We start from the raw sequence: 16744 nt of genomic DNA, 5'->3' as shown, positions 1-16744 counted from the left end.
TGATGTCAACAGTGAGCATTTAATGTTCTCGTGATTTTCTCCACACAATTCTAATTGGAACTGATTCCTCTGCTCTTACATGGCATGCACAACTTTCCATGTAGTCCGACTCACAAATCCACCCTAATGCACCCACTAATACACGTCAATCCATTTTCTGGGGTGGGCCTACTCCGAAACTTCGGGTGTTCCGAGGAAGCATTGGGAATGGGCCAGCTTCCATGTTTGGGCGATCCTCAGATTTTCAAATTTGGCTGTGCCCTATTATTGGTCCACTGATGGTCACGTGGTGTTGATGACATCAAGACCCTCTTAATAGCACTCATAGATCGCGGGTAGTCCTCATACCACTGCTGGCGCCGTGGTGCAACAGTTAAGCGATGCCCCGCTACTCTGGTGGGTGGCTGCTTCAATCACAGCCACAAGAGGGGCTTCTGAAAACCAGGTTGCTTTTCCCAAGCGCCTGGAAGGCTCATGTAAAGCGCCACGGTGGGCAGGTGGCAACTGCATTAAATTCGGTAACAGTGGGCAGTTTGCTCACAGTCTCTTTGGCAGTTTTCTCACAATGTGGTTAGCAGGTTGCCACGTGCCACGGTAGGCAGTTTGTGATGCTGTCACATGGTGGTGTAACTTCTATCGACCAATCAAGGGATTTCATGAAAGAGAAGCCAGAAATTTTTGTTACGCGACGTCTTACATGCAATCACATTGAAATTCATGGCTTACCTTAGGGTCTCGCTTCCTCATCTCCATGACCTTCATTGTTTCTCGCCTTAACGTACGGAAATTTCCAACAATGGGTATCAATAAGACCAGTGGCTTCAAAAATGGCCCGAAACTTGTCATGCTCTCTGGAGGGAGAAGAAAAAGTGCCATAAATCAAATTTCGTCACTTCATCACAGAGGGGATTTCATCACAGAGATTTCTCAAGAGTGCCTCTTGAGAAATACGCTTTCTTATAGCGCTTGGTATACAGGCATGCGGTTGAACTGGTAAAAAACGTCGGGAGTCACAAACGCCAACTTTTTCTGCGTCTGCTGGATGAAGTGGCACCTGCCAGTAGCACGAAAGAAGGTCGAAGGTGGTGAAGTGCTGAAACCCCTGCACTCGGTCGCGGGCGTCGTCAAAGCGAGGTAGCGGATAGACGTTGAGATGGGTCACGGCGTTGATATTTGCGGTAATCCACTCAGAAGCGCATTGCCCCATCCTTCTTGCGCACAAAGACGACGGGCGAGTACCAGGAGCTACACGAAGGGGAAATGATGCCCAGGTTCAGCATTTCAGCCACGTGCTGATGAATAACCCACCGTTTGGCTAGTGCGACTCGACGAGGTTGCTGGTGGAAGGGCCCGTGACCGGCAGTGTCGATACGCTAGTGTGTCCAGGAAGACCACCCGAGTTCTTCGGCACAAAGAGCGAGGCAGCTGCGGTGTTGCTGCTTTAGGGCCTTCAGTGCGGCGAGCTCCGCAGAGGTCAAGTTAGCTTTTGTAATCAGTTAGCTTTAAGCGATAACATGTTGAGTAATATTGTAAATTGATGAGCACCACAAAATAAATAAATTAATTAAAAATCCCCCCTGTCCCTAATAATATATATATATATATATATATATATATATATATATATATATATATATATGAGAGAAGCCAACAGCCACAGAAACCGAGAACACAGGGAATTTTTTTATATTTGTTAATTTGTGGTGCTGATCAATGGAAAATATTAGTAAATATGCTAACGCTTAAAGATAATTGATTGGAAAAGCAGAAGAAAACACAACCACATGCCGCCGGTGGGAACCGAACCTACGACCTCCGAATTACGCGTCCGATGCTCTACTAACTGAGCTATGGCGACGGCTGTCAGAGCTTCTGCTTCTTGGGGTATTTCTGCTTACAATTGACCTAACCTTGAGAGTGTTCATCAGCGCCACCCAAGTTCATAAGCGGCGGGCGCAGTACGCCCTTAGTTACCGCTGGTGTGACGTGGAACGTCGTCGAATGGCGAGGGTAGAAGGCGTGTGAGAACCCTCTTGTGCTTCCTCTGGCATCAAGGCTGCCACAACCGAGGCCCTCGTAAATCAATTAAGCAGACAAGAGAAGGGGAATGAGGGGCTCGTTATACATATGAGTGAAGCCAACAGGCACAGAAACCAAGGAACACGGGGGATTCAATTTATATTTGTTTATTTATGGTGTTGATCAATGGAGGATATTACTAAATATTCTAATGCTTAAGGAGAAAAGCAGAAGAAAAAACAACTATATGCCGCCGGTGGAAACCGAACCCACCACCTCCGAATTACGCGTCTGGTGGTCTGGTGCTCTACCATGTGTGTGTATATATATATATATATATATATATATATATATATATATATATATATATATATATATATATATATATATATATATATATATATATATATATATATACAGGGTGTTTCACCTAAGATTTTCTGGAATTTTTAAAAATAAGCTATTTGAATTAGATGCGTGCTTTTTCTGGCATAGCATTGTCAGTGGTGTAGTACATCATAATTCAACTAAGACGTGCTTACTAGCAGGCTTGTTAACCAATATTTAATAGTTAACTTTTAAACTATTACCGTTGGGCTCCTTAATTATTGAGAGGCATGTAGCCCACCGTAAGTAATGTCCAAATCCGTTTTTAGAATTTCGAGAACGCGATTAACCTCGGCGCTGTGGCCCAACAAATTTTGGCTATTTCGACGAGTTAGGTTCACTGGAGAGGTTGCTTTGCCTGCAAGCTTCTCAAACCGCATGTATTTTGGCGCCATGTAGGCGAGATTTGTTGCCTGTCCGCTGTTTTAGGACTCAGCTCTCCGTCCATTCTCCCCTCCCGCTCTTTTTTCTCTCTCCCCTTTTCTCCTTTTTTTTCTTTTTTCCCTGCGACCGCATACGTGGGTGGCGGGCGACGACATTTACCCTTCCCGCTCCCTGTCGCGTTTGTGTATTTTTTGTTAATTTTTTCTTTTTTCTCTTCCCTGAGCCGTTCTTCCTTCTGCATCGTCGGCTTGTTTTGGCTCATGTGTCGAACACCTGTACAGATGAAGACCCTTTAAGAAGAGAAGCAAGAACCATGTAACTTCAGTCTTGAAAAAGGACAGGCTCTGTCCGAAACGTCGACTCCCAATAAATGTTTACTTAAAAGAAGCGTTTCTCAATTTCGCATCACATATATATATATATATATATATATATATATATACAGGAGCCGCGGTGGCTCAGTGCTTATCGTGCTGGACTGCTCACCGTAAAGGCGCGGGTGCGATCCCGGCAGCAGTAGTCGAATTTCGATGGAGGTGAAATAATAGATGCCCGCGTACTGTGCGATGTCAGTACGCGTTAAAGGGGCTCTGAAAGCAGCTCAAATCAAGGAGCCATATGCCTGGGATGTTAAAGCACCCCGCTTCAGGAATGTCCAGCAATAATTTTGTAGCGAAAGCTACATTACCCACGAACTTGCGATTTCGCGGTGGCGCTGCTCCGAGGAGGCACAGAGACCGATCTTGAGCCGTTGCCTAGCAACCGCGCAGCTCGCGAACGTCGTGCGCTGGCCGCGCCATCTGGCGTGACGTCACACCGCGCGCCTTGCCGCGGAACCGCCGCCGCCGTTTGGTATGACGTCACACCACTTGCCTCGTCGTTGCGCTCGCCTCCACTCGCTTCGCCAGCTGTGTAGCATGCCTGCTTTCTTTACGTATATCATGGCATAGCCGAGCTAAGCTAGTGCCAATTTTTTAATGCGCTTTTTAGGACCGGTGGACAACAAATCTGGCGGTTTTCATTAATGCAAGTGGTGTCCGAGCGTATTTTTCGGTGAAGCAATTCAAAATCTGATATTTGTGCCATGGGAAGAAGCAGATGCAGTTAGCGGAAACGCTGGTCCTAGGCGAAGCGTTTCCCAAGCAAGCGATAGCATCATCGGCGCTTATTGTAGTGTTATCGTAGTGTGTAAACGAGTAAAACCACAACCCCTGAGCATCTGAGCTAGAGTAGATAACATTTTCGATAAGGAGAGCCCACCTTGCGTTTCATACCAAGCACACGAGCAATATTGTTTGTGCACAGCTATGTAAATAACCTCAACGCAAGGAAGCAGTTGTCCTAATTATCGCATTCCTGGGGGACTTTGAGACCCGCTGGGTTTTGCCAGCGGCCAATGGTTCTGCAAAAGCCGCACTGATTGCATGTTCGGCTCACACAGGCTCAGAGGCAGCGGGGAAGCCGTCGCATTCGGCACTTTTCTCTGCTACTTTCGTGCCGCAAGGTTACTTTAGTGCCACCTTGTTTGGTTTGGTTTATGGGGTTTAACGTCCCAAAGCGACTAAGGCTATGAGAGACGCCGTAGTGGAGGGCTCCGGAAATTTCGACCACCTGGGGTTCTTTAACGTGCACTGACATCGCACAATACACGAGCCTCGAATTTCTCCTCCAAAGAAATTCAGCCGCCGCGACCGGGATCGAACCCGGCGTCTTTCGGGCCAGCAGCCGAGCACCATAGCCACTGAGCCACCGCGGCGGCGGTGCCATCTTCAGATAATTTGTTTAATTATCGAGCCGATTAATAGCGAGCAAGAACTTGACAGCCAGCAAAAGAGCACATCGGTGTAGGCATGCGCGGCACGTGCCGCTTTTCAAATACGGGAGCACTCTACAGCTCAAAAGAGACCACATTCGTAACATAGGAATAACATGCTTCAAAGTGCAAATCATAAAATAGAGGTTCATCGATTTCTGTTTCTTCAGCAATCAGAAGAAGGGCATCGAGAGCAAGTCTGCTTTCCCAAGAATCACTAAACTCGCGTACTAAGCTGAAGGCTTCAGAAAAGAAAACACAGAAAACGCATTTTATTTCGCTAAGCCAAAAAAAATTCTTTTCGAGCGACCACCATCGAAGGTGTGCATGCAATCACCTCACCACAGGCAACAGCGCGCAGCAGACGACGCGCCGCCGCTGTGGCTCAGTTGTTATGGCGCTCGGCTGCTGACCCGAAAGACGCGGGTTCGATCCCGGCTGCGGCGGTTGAATATTTTTGGAGGAGAAATTCTAGAGGCCCGTGTGCTGTGCGATGTCAGTGCATGTTGAAGAACCCCAGGTGGTCGAAATTTCCGGAGCCCTCCACTACTACGGCGCCCCTCTTAGCCTGAGTTGCTTCGGGGCGTTAAACCCCAATAAACCAAACCAACATTTTGCGCAATAAGTACAATGTCCTCCAGTGGTAGCTGTGAGAACTGCTTTGGGCTCGAAATGCTTTCTGCTGTGGAAACTTTATGGAGACCGCTCCGGCAACTGTTCTGGTACTTTTTTGCCACAGCAAAAGCTTTGGTACTTATCACGGGATCTTTTTGGAATGCCTTCAGGTCATCTACAGAGCAGTCGCCACGAGTTCACTTGCCTGCTCAGTGATACCGCTTCATATCGCGATAGCTAGCTGTGCTGTGCTATGCCAAGCTATGTCAATCTATGCGAAGTTATGGCAGTTTGTGCTAAACTTTGTTACGTTATGCCAAGCGATGCCATTATGCCAAACTATGCTAATATCTGCTATGTCGTGCTATTATCCCATGATAGCGTATCCGTTAGTCGGCTTGGGCCGGGCTGTGCGTCGGGTTTTAAATGGCGACTGGCCGCGGTCACCCGCATCACCGCCGAGCGCTCGTGCGCAGCCGCCGAGATATTCCGGAAGCTCGCGGGATGCACTCTTTGTCTCCTCCTTTCCCCCTTCTCTCCTTCAAAGACCCTGCAGTTTCGCGTCCCCTATAGTCAACGCATATGCTATTTACTGAAGCATACACATGTAGTACATATGAAGTATGCATATGTACACATGTAGTGCTCACGACAAAACCAACGTGCCTTACGTGAAATCAAGACAGTGCGAGGTGTACACCTGCGGGATATCCCGTTGAGTACGTCTTTGTAATTGTGTCGCCTGTGTATTACAAAATTAGCTGGACGGCTCGCACTATAGGCCATGTAGCTATCGTTATTAGCGTGTGAAAGCTGACATCGAGACTCGAAACACGAGCATTGAAGTGCTTCGGTTCTCTGTGTGCGTGCCACTTATTTATTTATTCAATTATTCATTTTTTAGGCATTCCGTATTTTATGGTAGGAATGCATTTTACAACAACATTATCGCCGATTTTTGTCCGCCCGTCCGTCCCTACGGCCACACCGCTGGAAAATTTGAGAAAATAAAACACTCGCGGAAAGGTATATGTTTGAGTGAGATTAGAACCCACGCCCTTTAGGTGCCACTATGGGTAGTGGCAGCACGGTGCGCCGAGGCAGTTTGTTCCGACGCGAGCAGGCGGCACTGCGGCTCCTTTCACTGGCATGCAAGTCGTAGAAGTTTATTCAAAGGGAACTTGCTTATATATTAGTGAGCTTGCAATTATTGGTTCCTGAACAAGAGCGCTGCTAAAGACTAACACTAATTTTGTGCGCAGCAATGCATAAGGAAGGAAACAAAGATTTGTATAAAGGACACCTTACGAGAGGTAATTTTTATCCCCTCGTAAGTGCAAAATACCCTCGAAAGGGGACCATACAGAGACTCCTAGAAAAGGTTTTAGCTTTTCACAGCGACAGCCGCATCTGGGGCGTCCCCCGAAAAGGAGCGGACGCCTTCCCTGTGCACTAAGGTCGTGCTTCGCGCAGTGTTCCACCTTTGTTGTCATCGGATAGGACGCGCGGTCGAAGCGGTCAAACGCTTAGAAATTGTTCTTGGACACTGTGTGCGCATCTGTATGGGGAGTTAAAGGTATCGGGTGGGAGGCACTGCCGCTAGACGCCACCAAACACTTCGAAATGCTTTCTGCGTGGTGCCCGGAGTTCGAGGAAGTGCCAGGTGAAAGGCGCAGCAAGGCCGCCTGGACCAGACGCGCGGCGGGATCTGCAGGCCCTAAGGTGCAGCCGCACTATAGCGTGGACACCTCGAGAACACTTGGTTGCCGTCCTGGGCGACGGCGTGAAGACAAGCGCAATGAAAAGAGTGCTTAATGCTTTCTTTACCAGCAATGCTCAGGATCAAAGCACGACAGCAAAGCAACGCCCAGACAGCAAGTTTTGATATCATGAAAACTGGCACAATGAGTTTTATCCTTTCCATCCCAACGTGTACATATGTGGCAGTTAGAATAAAAAGGGTTATTGGCGCTCTGTAATTTCCTTGCGGTATGTTTCCGCCTCCTTCGGCATGCGAAATTGGCACAAAAAAAAAAAACAGAAGAATATCTGCAGGTCCAAACTCGTATAACAGTCTGCATCTACTAGCCCTTTCCACAGACATAAATTTGCAACTTAAGCCATAAAAACTGAAAACAAGCAATCAGTTGCAAGAAATCGCGCTGTACCGAAGCTAGTGGCCATTCAAGCATGTTGATCACAAACATTGAAGGAGACTATTCTTAAAAAACTGCAGTAGTATTCGGATTTACGGTGACGAAGCCGTAGCGTGAAAGCCACTTCGTTTCAAACTACCCCTGTGAGAAAATGTCATCGCCCTTGTTATTGTGTCTCTTTCCACGCTGCAGTGTTGTTCTCGCTATTCACTATGAAATATTCGGTGTGGTAATGCACCTGCAGCGTTCCTGATTGATTATACTGGTTGCAGTGGCTGAGCTGACATACAGAATTGAGACGAAAAAGGGGAAGGCATAAAAGAAGACTCACTGCTGCCCTTAACACGTGCACTCAAAGAAAAGCCCCCATCAAACCGGCACTGCAAGAACGCTGTCAAAACAAATGCTTGCAATGACTATTTGAATCACCAATAACAGTCGTTACTTATTGGAAGCATCCTCAGCGATTCTCCCTCTTCTGCTGGCTTAAAAGTATTGTTATCGACGCTTTTGTTTTGTGCTTCCTAATCACAACGTAGAGTTTGCTTACATAATGCGATCGCTGTCTCTCAAAATATCTTCACACACAAAAGAACACATTCAAATAGAAGAGAAAATCACTGAGGATATCCGAAAGATAAAACGCGCTTGCTTCATACTGTGGCAACCTCCAGGTAGGCTGGAATCTGCATTAAGCTCGAATAGAAGGGAAGCTGACACCGCTCTGCAGTGAAACATCAAGACAGTCACTCCTGAAGAATTCTGCTTGTTGCCATGGCTACACTTTAATGTCTCTGAAGATGTGTTTGCAACTATAATAATCCTACCACCGTAAGGAGGGCCTTCTTGTAACTCCGTTGTATTTTTGTGCGTTTGCCATTTTGATAAAGAGAGAAAGGATCTAACTGCTGAATTCACTCACGTGCGATCATGTGAAGAGCACCAGTCATCAGCTCGCGGCATGAGAGCTTGGCAATGCCAATATTTCGATGATTTCGTTGGTTTTGAAGGTGCTCGTCTCCCCCAAACGACCGTCGACCAACCAAGTCCACAGCGAGATGCTCGTACTCACGAAGCATGTCCACTTCATGTCCCGAATCTGCGCATTCTTCCAGTGATTTTAGAAAAATGCTGATGTCTTCTTCGAGCTCTGGGATCATCTGTGTGCCAAAAATAGGAAGGAAGAGACATAATATATGTGACTGTTTTTTAGAGCGGAAGCGCCAACTCTAAAAGTTTAACGTTGGAGGACTTCTTAGTAGAACCACTTGTCATAAGAATCGCGCCATGGGCCCAGCAAAGGTTTTAGTGCGCTCATCTTTATTTCAATTTCTGCTGCATTTTAATATTTTCATTCGCATTTCCTTCAGCGAGGCATTCGGATTATATTTCGCAGTTTTCCTTGATATTAAGCTTCTGGTGTTGTTTTTCTTCTTTGTATGTACAGTCGCGAGCAAAAAATATTAGCACAGATCACTGGCGATCTGCCGTGCATATTTGGTAACCTCTCTCGAGGCATCCTCACATTGTCGCCTGAAGACGCTCCTTCATGCGTATCAAGGCGTAGCCTTTTGGCTAAGATCAAAGTGTGAGACGATCAGAATTGGGATATCTCAACACGCGGCGCTGCGGTTCGCAGGCTTGACTATCAGGCCGTTTCCATGTTCGCAGCCAGGGGCGGACGGCAGGAAGTATGCTTTATCAAGCGTGCACCACCCGAGCGTTGAATTGCCGACCCTACGTGACTGCGTATGCGGCATTCCTTTTGGCTCGGTTATCATGAGCAAAGATGGCTTCCTTTTATTGCTGTTTTTTTTTATGTCCGCGATGGTTTGTCAAAAGGAACTCGCGGGAAGAATAGATAATAGCGCTGCTTTTAGCAGGTAATATTGCTGGTCCGTGAGAGTCCGCTGAACCCTAATACTGTAGAATGGGAACGGCCCGGCACTCTCGTCATCAGCCACTTCGTCACCTGCAGCGCCACGCATTGTCATTCCGGCGCTCCGATGTTCCGTCATGTGTGCTAATCTTTTTTACTCGCGACTGCACGTACACAACTGCTATGATGGGTAGCCCTGCGCAAATATTTCAGATCACCTTCTAAGTCAGTCATACCTGTTGAGTACGCTGCGGCTGGGGCACGCCTGCACTTTGTACTGCGTTTTGTATCGGTGTTGGCTTACGTAGCCTTGTACTTACTAGTTTTAACTTGGCTGCAGTAAACCCATTCGCTATCGAGTTTCGAATGCTTTTCCAGTGGGGAGCAGTGGCATGCAGGAGTGACTTTCCCACGTACGGATGCAGCTGGTATGACGCCATTGTTACCTGAACAAAAGAGTTAGCTCGTTGATCCAGAGCAGTATAAACAAAACAATGAGACAATGACAGCCCACCTTCTCACAAACATCGTCCCCATAGTGAGAGAAAAGTATGGTGTATGCTGTGTGAGGTTGAACATAATAATTGTTCGTAATGAGGCGCTTTCAATCAAACATATGTTCGGCACATGGTTAAGCTAGTGATGCGTAAAAGAACGTCAACATGCCACGATGGTAATTCATACCTGGCACCAAAGTTCTATACCAGCTATTTCCATTATGAGTTGCGTTTTGAGTACATCTAATATTGGGCTATTCACACATGATGTTATATCCTAACTACAGCTGAGTGAGCGAGTGAGCTACGTTTGTAGGCGTCGTCGTTCCCCACGACAAAAACGGACGGCGCTATATTAGGCCCCTATGTAGTTTCGAGGCGGCGCTCATCAATGCGAATTTGCACTAGTTGCATGGACGCCCGGCACCGAGCAAAAGCTCGGGCCAAGGATGCTGCGCGTTAGTGAGCTGGCCGTACACGTAAGCATGAGAAGGCCGCAGCAGCGTTGACGCTAGCTGCATCATCTCACAATTATTTCATCCCATGGGCATCTAGATAGGATCATTTCATTGTAGAGTGACCCTTCTATGCGTAATCATTATCGCTTTCTAGCTAGCACTCACGTAGGCATTTCCATTCATTCAATCTTAATTCATTTTTTTTACACTCATGTCTTTCAGATTCCTTCAATATCTTAGTCAGAAAAATATATGCTGGGGCCAACATGGATCCGAGTTTACGAAGCAAGTGGCATCTTGATTACTGCGGTGCCAGCTTACACTAAACGACACTGAGCCCATACACTTGCGCTGTGAGCCTTCATGCTGCATTTAACTTACCAGGCCAGTAATCCAGAACTGTCATAATGACTATGATGTCATTTGAACGAAAACATCTTCGACGGAGGTCCGCCTGGTTGGGTTTTTGAGATAGTTGAGAGAAAAAACTGACGCCAACCAATATGAAAATGTTGGTTGGCGTCAGTTTTTTCTTTCAACTATGATGTCACTCCTAAAAATTTCTAGAATTGAGTCTTTAACAAATACAGGCGCGTTTTGACTCCCACTCTAATGAAGTACTATTGAGTTTGTTATCTGGCACCAGACCTTCAGTGACAACGCAAAAAAATACTTCGCTGCCAGAATTAATTAAACCAGGCATGCTTTCTGCTGCGATCCTGCCAGGCGCCCCGATGAGCGGCACAAACAAAAATAAATCCTAGTGTGTCTTGAGTTCGGGGTTTTTGTTCGGCTCCGGGTACTTACGCCGCGATTGATGAAGTTCTTAAAATTCCGTACGTACACCTCCTCTATCAGGTCAAAATCAAGGGTCACCACGAACGGCACGTCTCCGTTGTAGAAACTGCGCAGAAACGTTAAGGTAAATCATTGAGGGTAGTATGTATTAGAAATATCATATGTCTGAAACAAAGGCGGCATCACGCTTGCTCCATGCACTCCCTTCAACAGATGGCTATAAAATGTAACCTTAGAAATCCATCTTACCCAAAAGTGTCGCCATATTTCTCTTTCCATCTTCCTATAGTCTTGTACAAGTCCTGCGTAAAAGCATTATAGCATGGTGTTGTAGATTGCAAGGTGACAGAAGGGCTTAATTACTAGGCTAACGACGTCTGAGATGCTTCACGAAGCTTATAGCCGCCTAAGCGAGCCTTTAATAAGCAATGTATTACAGAAAAAACACGGGCAAAGCTAATCATAGAGGCTTAGCGCATTAATCAGCACAAGCTAATTGACATAAACGGCTGGAAGCCCTTAAGGGGTATACAAGGCCCGGCACGGCCGCCACTTAGTTTTCCGTACCTAGGATAGAAACAGATAACGCGTCTTTATTATCTTTCTCGCATACCATCTCCAGGGGCACCAGGTGGCAATGGTGACCAGGATTAGGAGTGCCACGGATTAGGAGGCAGTGAAGAAGGCAGAGGGATTACGGAGGTAATGGCCAACAAAATGATCAAATGAGCTGATCATGAGAGAAAAATATAAAGAATTTAACAACAGAACCAATTACATAAACATGGAGAACCCCAATGGGGTCGAAATAGAGCGCCGGCTCAATAAATAAGGAAGAGGTGCGCAAGCTCTGCATGAGACATACCTCCGGGATTCAAAGACCGACGTGCATATCGATGGAAGAGTTGGCATGCTGATCCATCAAAGAAGGAATTGGCAGAGAATAAAATCAATTTGGAAAGAACCTGTGTGGATAGGAGGTGCAATTGTTGAAAAAAGGGCATCGCTACAGGTAGCTTATTTATGCATAAGGAATAGTGGAAGGCAGAAAAAATAATTCAGAGGACAATTAAGACTTCTTATGTGCTATGAAGGTGAAATCATTAGTGTGTAATCGTGCGGGTTTGACCTCGATGCAGGTTAGGCACTGAGAAATGAAATGAAGACGTGTTTCTAAACGTTGATTCCACAGTCGCTGAATACATCATGATCCGAGTGAAACACTCGGACACACGGATAGTCGGTTTTATCATACCTGGTGCGAGCTAGCCTCCACTTTGACTAGGAGAAGCATGCTATCAGCAAAGAGAAATCGTATGACACCATCCGAAACAGTGCGCGACGAGTGGTTACTTCACAATTTTTATACGAAATTTGGCTTGGAGTAAAGGAAATGGCGTAATAACTATCTCACATCAGTGTGGACACCGCAACCGCGCCTTAAGGAAAGAGGCAAAGACTCTGGCAAGGCATACAATTTAAGCTCCATATGTCGTCGGTTAGAATGCTGTCGCAGGCTAGCCTCCAACTTGACTAGCACACATAAGCTATATGCAACGATAAATCGTATGACACCACCCGTAACACTGTGCGAAGAAGCGGTTACTCACAATTATGGTGCGAATGTAGTCGTGAAAACTGTCGCCACATCGAGGTCAGCCAAGGGGGCTATATATTGAAGAACGGCATTTACATGATTGTCTGAAATGGCGGTGCTCGGTTTGATCTGCGTCTTGTGGGCCGCTTGATGGCGTTGCACAATTTTTCTTGCCATCGCTGGGATGTTCGGTATCCTCTTCGAGTACACACATTAGATACAAACATTCTAACACAGGCCACTGGCTTTTCTCGTAATGACACCAGTAATGTTTTTGCATTAAACAAAGATCCAGTGAAATGTCTTAAGGACGATATGAAGCAGTTTGGAAACAATGCCAAATGATTCTATAGGAGCCACATCGACGACCGGAACGGATACCCGAACTAGAGCCTCGCATACATGAGCCCCACGTTGCAGATCGAGCCGGGGCGCACCAGAAGTCGGGCTGGCCCAACCCGACCCGACCGCGTGCACATGAGCCTGTTTTTGTCGGGTAGAGATCGCCGCTTCCCCTAGCATCGAGCAAGCGAACCACGCGCGGACGCTAGAAGAGGAGGAATGCCCAGGCGTGACCAAAAACAGGTTACCTCCGACTTCCTGCGCAGTGACCGCGTATATATGGCAGGAGCATATACACGCTCCTTCCAACCGGATCGGGCAGAGTCAACCCACCCCCTGCAGCTGGACTCGACGGTCGCTTAGCTCGACCCCCTAGCGTATACATGAGCTCGACAGCCTGCTCCACCCAACATTTGTCGGGCTCATGTAAAGCCCCAGTGTAACTGGAAGGTAATGCTAGAACTCTGGGAACAGAGTAACCTTATTATACTAAATAGAAAACCTAAATATGAATACCAAATTACGCGGCAATTTTGAAACAGGCGCACGACCAGTGTCTACTGCTTACTATCGCAGGAAATCTCAACAAGCTTGTAAAAATGTGAATGAACGAAGAGGGGAACCATGGTTTTAAAAGCGACCGTAAAAATATTAGTCTGCAAACGATGCAGCTGCTAAAAAGAGAAATGTATGGTGCACAAAAAGGAAGCACAAATTTAAACGACAAACAAAACAAGCAAATAGCAGCAGGCATTTAAGAAGAAATAGAGAAGCGCCCTATGGAAAAGTGGTATTATATTGAGGAAAAACGTCTCATCTGAACCAAAATAAGGGAAGTAAAAGTGGGAAGCCACTGGAAAGGAAAGTTAAAGCCCCGAAGGTGGTGGAATACGGAAATTAAGGAGGTCATCGAGCCATGACGGATGGCTTCGTGCGAGAACAGGCAGGCAAAGAAGGCGCAGCTTTCTCAAGATGAAACAGAAACACTTGCAGTCATATCAGCAAAATAACCTAGAAGCTTAGATCCCTGTACATGGTAAATAAAACAGTTCACGGATATATAGGTGGCTGATGATGCGTATCCCCTGAATGGAGAAGCGGTACAGGACAACATAATGGAAAGGAGCTAAGAGTTTAACGCTCTTGGCTGGAGAATAGCGGAGGCAAATGTTCCTAAAAACCCTAAAGCAGGTAGCTAGTGAAGTTGGACCAACGAGCAAGGAGGCGTTGCTAAAGGCAGTATAAAGTCATATCACATAATTAAACTATGGAATACTGACCAGATATTAGAATTCATTTGATCTCTAAACAGAAAAAAGGTAGGACAATGATAGCATATTTCTAACCTAAGCCGATAACGTCGGTTACTTAACGCTGGCAATCCAGGCAGTAAAATTAAAAATACAGACATAAATAGGGAATCTAATAAGATATTACGAGGATTTCAGAATGGGTTCATAAGCAGGAAGCGCGTAGGTGACAGCCTGTTCGTGCTTACGCAAGGCATAAAAGTAAATAATGCGGCGAAGAGCCCTCTCTATTTAGCCTTCCTGGACATCAGCGGTAAATAGGGAGCTCTGTGGAGTATATTCAAAGGGCAACGTATAAAAAACGGCATAAAAAATTAAACAAAACTTGTAGAGGGGCAAATAGTTAGTAGCGCTTGTCCTGTGTCTTTCTTAGCCTCTTCATGTGTGTTTTCTGCACAATTATTTCTTCCGAAAAGGTAATAAATTGCTGAAGAAAATTTATCGAGAAAATCAAGTTGAAATTGGATGCCAAGGGATAAGGAACGCGGCAACAGTTGACGTGCACGAAGGACCAGGAAAGGTTGTTCGTTATCCCCAATGCTGTTCGTGATTTATAAGATAAACATAAAAAGACTACAGGAATGCAACCTAAGATATAATATTTCGTACGTATTAGGCAAGATTGCTACAGAGTAGTGAATCTTTAATGCATGTAGATCATATTCTACTATTAGCTGAAAGTCAAGAAAATTTAGACTTGGTTAATGCTTGCGGCGATGAAGGAGAAACTCTAGGCTTCCTTTTAGCGCTATTGAGTCAGCATTGTTGATAATCTGTAATCAGACTGATCAGGCGCTCGCAGTACAAGGCTACCAGACACCTGGATTTGCAGGCATCATATAAATGACTCTAAAAGAAGGACAGATATACATGGAAAAGCACAATCAAGCAACCAGAGTGAGAAGGCTTAGAGACGCTGCGATAATAAATAATAGACCATTACGGGGCTAAGATAGGTAAAAAGTACTGAGATGTATTTGTAAAGGAATAATAATGAAATGTCTTACTTTTGGGGGCAGTTTTGTGCCTAAAAGCAAAACTTCAGGGGAGGCTATAAACAAATCAGAGAACTATTGGCAGGTTATCATCAGGTGCTTAGGACGGAAGCACAAATGATGCAGTAAAGGGGGACATGAGCTGGACATGGTTTGAAGAATAGAAAGCAAAGAGCAAAATAGCGCATAAAGAATTCCCGACGAAATTGGACGAAAACAGATGGGCAGCTAAGGTATTTAAGTGTTTTATAGAAAGAACGTTGTCTTGTCTCACAGAGTTAGAAAAGGACTACAGAACTAACCACTGTGAAGGCACGGGCCCAGAACGGGGAAGTAAAGAGCGTTAAATGGAAAAAAAGGGCGCACGGTGAGAATTGATTTCATTCGATAGAAAAAAGGCGGGCTCTGCAAACGCGTGAAAAATAGAAAAGACAAATCAAGATGGCATCATTCCATGACAATTCAAAATACAATACCCACCGTTTGGAGGGAGAGTGGGGTGTATTAAAATGCCAAGCTATAGAAAACAATCTAACCATGATAAGAGATGTGCACTATGCGATATACCGAGAGAAACAATTGAACATATATCATCATATTTAGCATATATAACTAGTATCATCCACTCATAAATTACGATGGCGTCTTAGGGTGATCAGCTTTTGCAGGCTGCATCTTTTTAGACCTCTTCACAGCTTTTGACAAAGCCTTCAAAGAGCTGTTACTGCCGTTACTAGGTCTACTAAACTTTGATCGTAACTTTTGAAAGCGCAATGGATGATTTCTTACTAAACGCTTACAACATACCAGGTGTTTCAGCCGACTTTTGAAAATTCTAAAGACAGGTAGTTCCAAATAGAAACGAAATATTCTCAGAAACGAACTCTCAGCTATGGTGGACGGTGTTAGAATAAAAATCACAGTAATTAGGTACGTAATTACCCAAAAGGTCTAATTAATTTCTGTTTCTTTAAGACAGCCTAGTAGTCAGCACCAATTGCGAGTTAGAATTCACGGGCAAGACAATGCCTCATCAATTTTTGCAATGATGGTTAAGTCATTCTGTAAAGCTCTTCAGCGCTAAGAAATCAAGCGCTTTTTTCAACTCAGAACCAAAACTGAGAGCATGAAGAGCGCAGAAAGCTCGGTGCAAACATAGCCTCCACTGGTGGCATATTGCACTTCCTACGGCCCTCAATTTAAACTGTCGGCGCTATATTCCCACGTCATGCATATTCTTTGCGTCGCCGCTTGGCGCCAAGAAAAACTCATCCCCAACTACGAGGTCCTTATCTTTCCCTTTCTTCGTTTCAAGAACTGATACTGCATCATGTTGTCTGTGGCGTCGAACTATCACTGGCAGTGACCACAAGACTGTGTGAGCTAAAAATTCTATTTAGCCAATTAAAGTAATTAGTTAAATAATTAGGATTATTTTATAGTAACCTCAAATTTCAAATTTTGCCGCCGCAGTGGCTCAGTGGTTTTAGTGTT

General features: G+C 45.4%; 1 protein-coding gene across 1 annotated transcript in view; it reads right to left on the bottom strand.

Annotated features, from left to right (window-relative positions):
• LOC149355002 (cytochrome P450 3A14-like) overlaps window positions 1-16744 on the bottom strand; it is an 89974-nt gene that overhangs the window by 48419 nt on the left and 24811 nt on the right. Inside the window, exons 3-7 of the mRNA XM_089577572.1 lie at window positions 11256-11308; window positions 11016-11112; window positions 9574-9699; window positions 8297-8534; window positions 727-851 (exon numbers count right to left, since the gene is read on the bottom strand). Of these exons, the coding sequence (XP_089433698.1) occupies window positions 727-851; window positions 8297-8534; window positions 9574-9699; window positions 11016-11112; window positions 11256-11308 (639 nt within the window). The remainder of the gene's footprint in view (window positions 1-726; window positions 852-8296; window positions 8535-9573; window positions 9700-11015; window positions 11113-11255; window positions 11309-16744) is intronic.

This window comes from Amblyomma mixtum, chromosome 3, assembly GCF_055824585.1.
Source record: "Amblyomma mixtum isolate Tamu chromosome 3, ASM5582458v1, whole genome shotgun sequence".
NCBI lineage: Eukaryota > Metazoa > Arthropoda > Arachnida > Ixodida > Ixodidae > Amblyomma > Amblyomma mixtum.
Note: the sequence above shows the minus strand (reverse complement) of the source record. Positions and strands in the feature narration are given on the sequence as shown.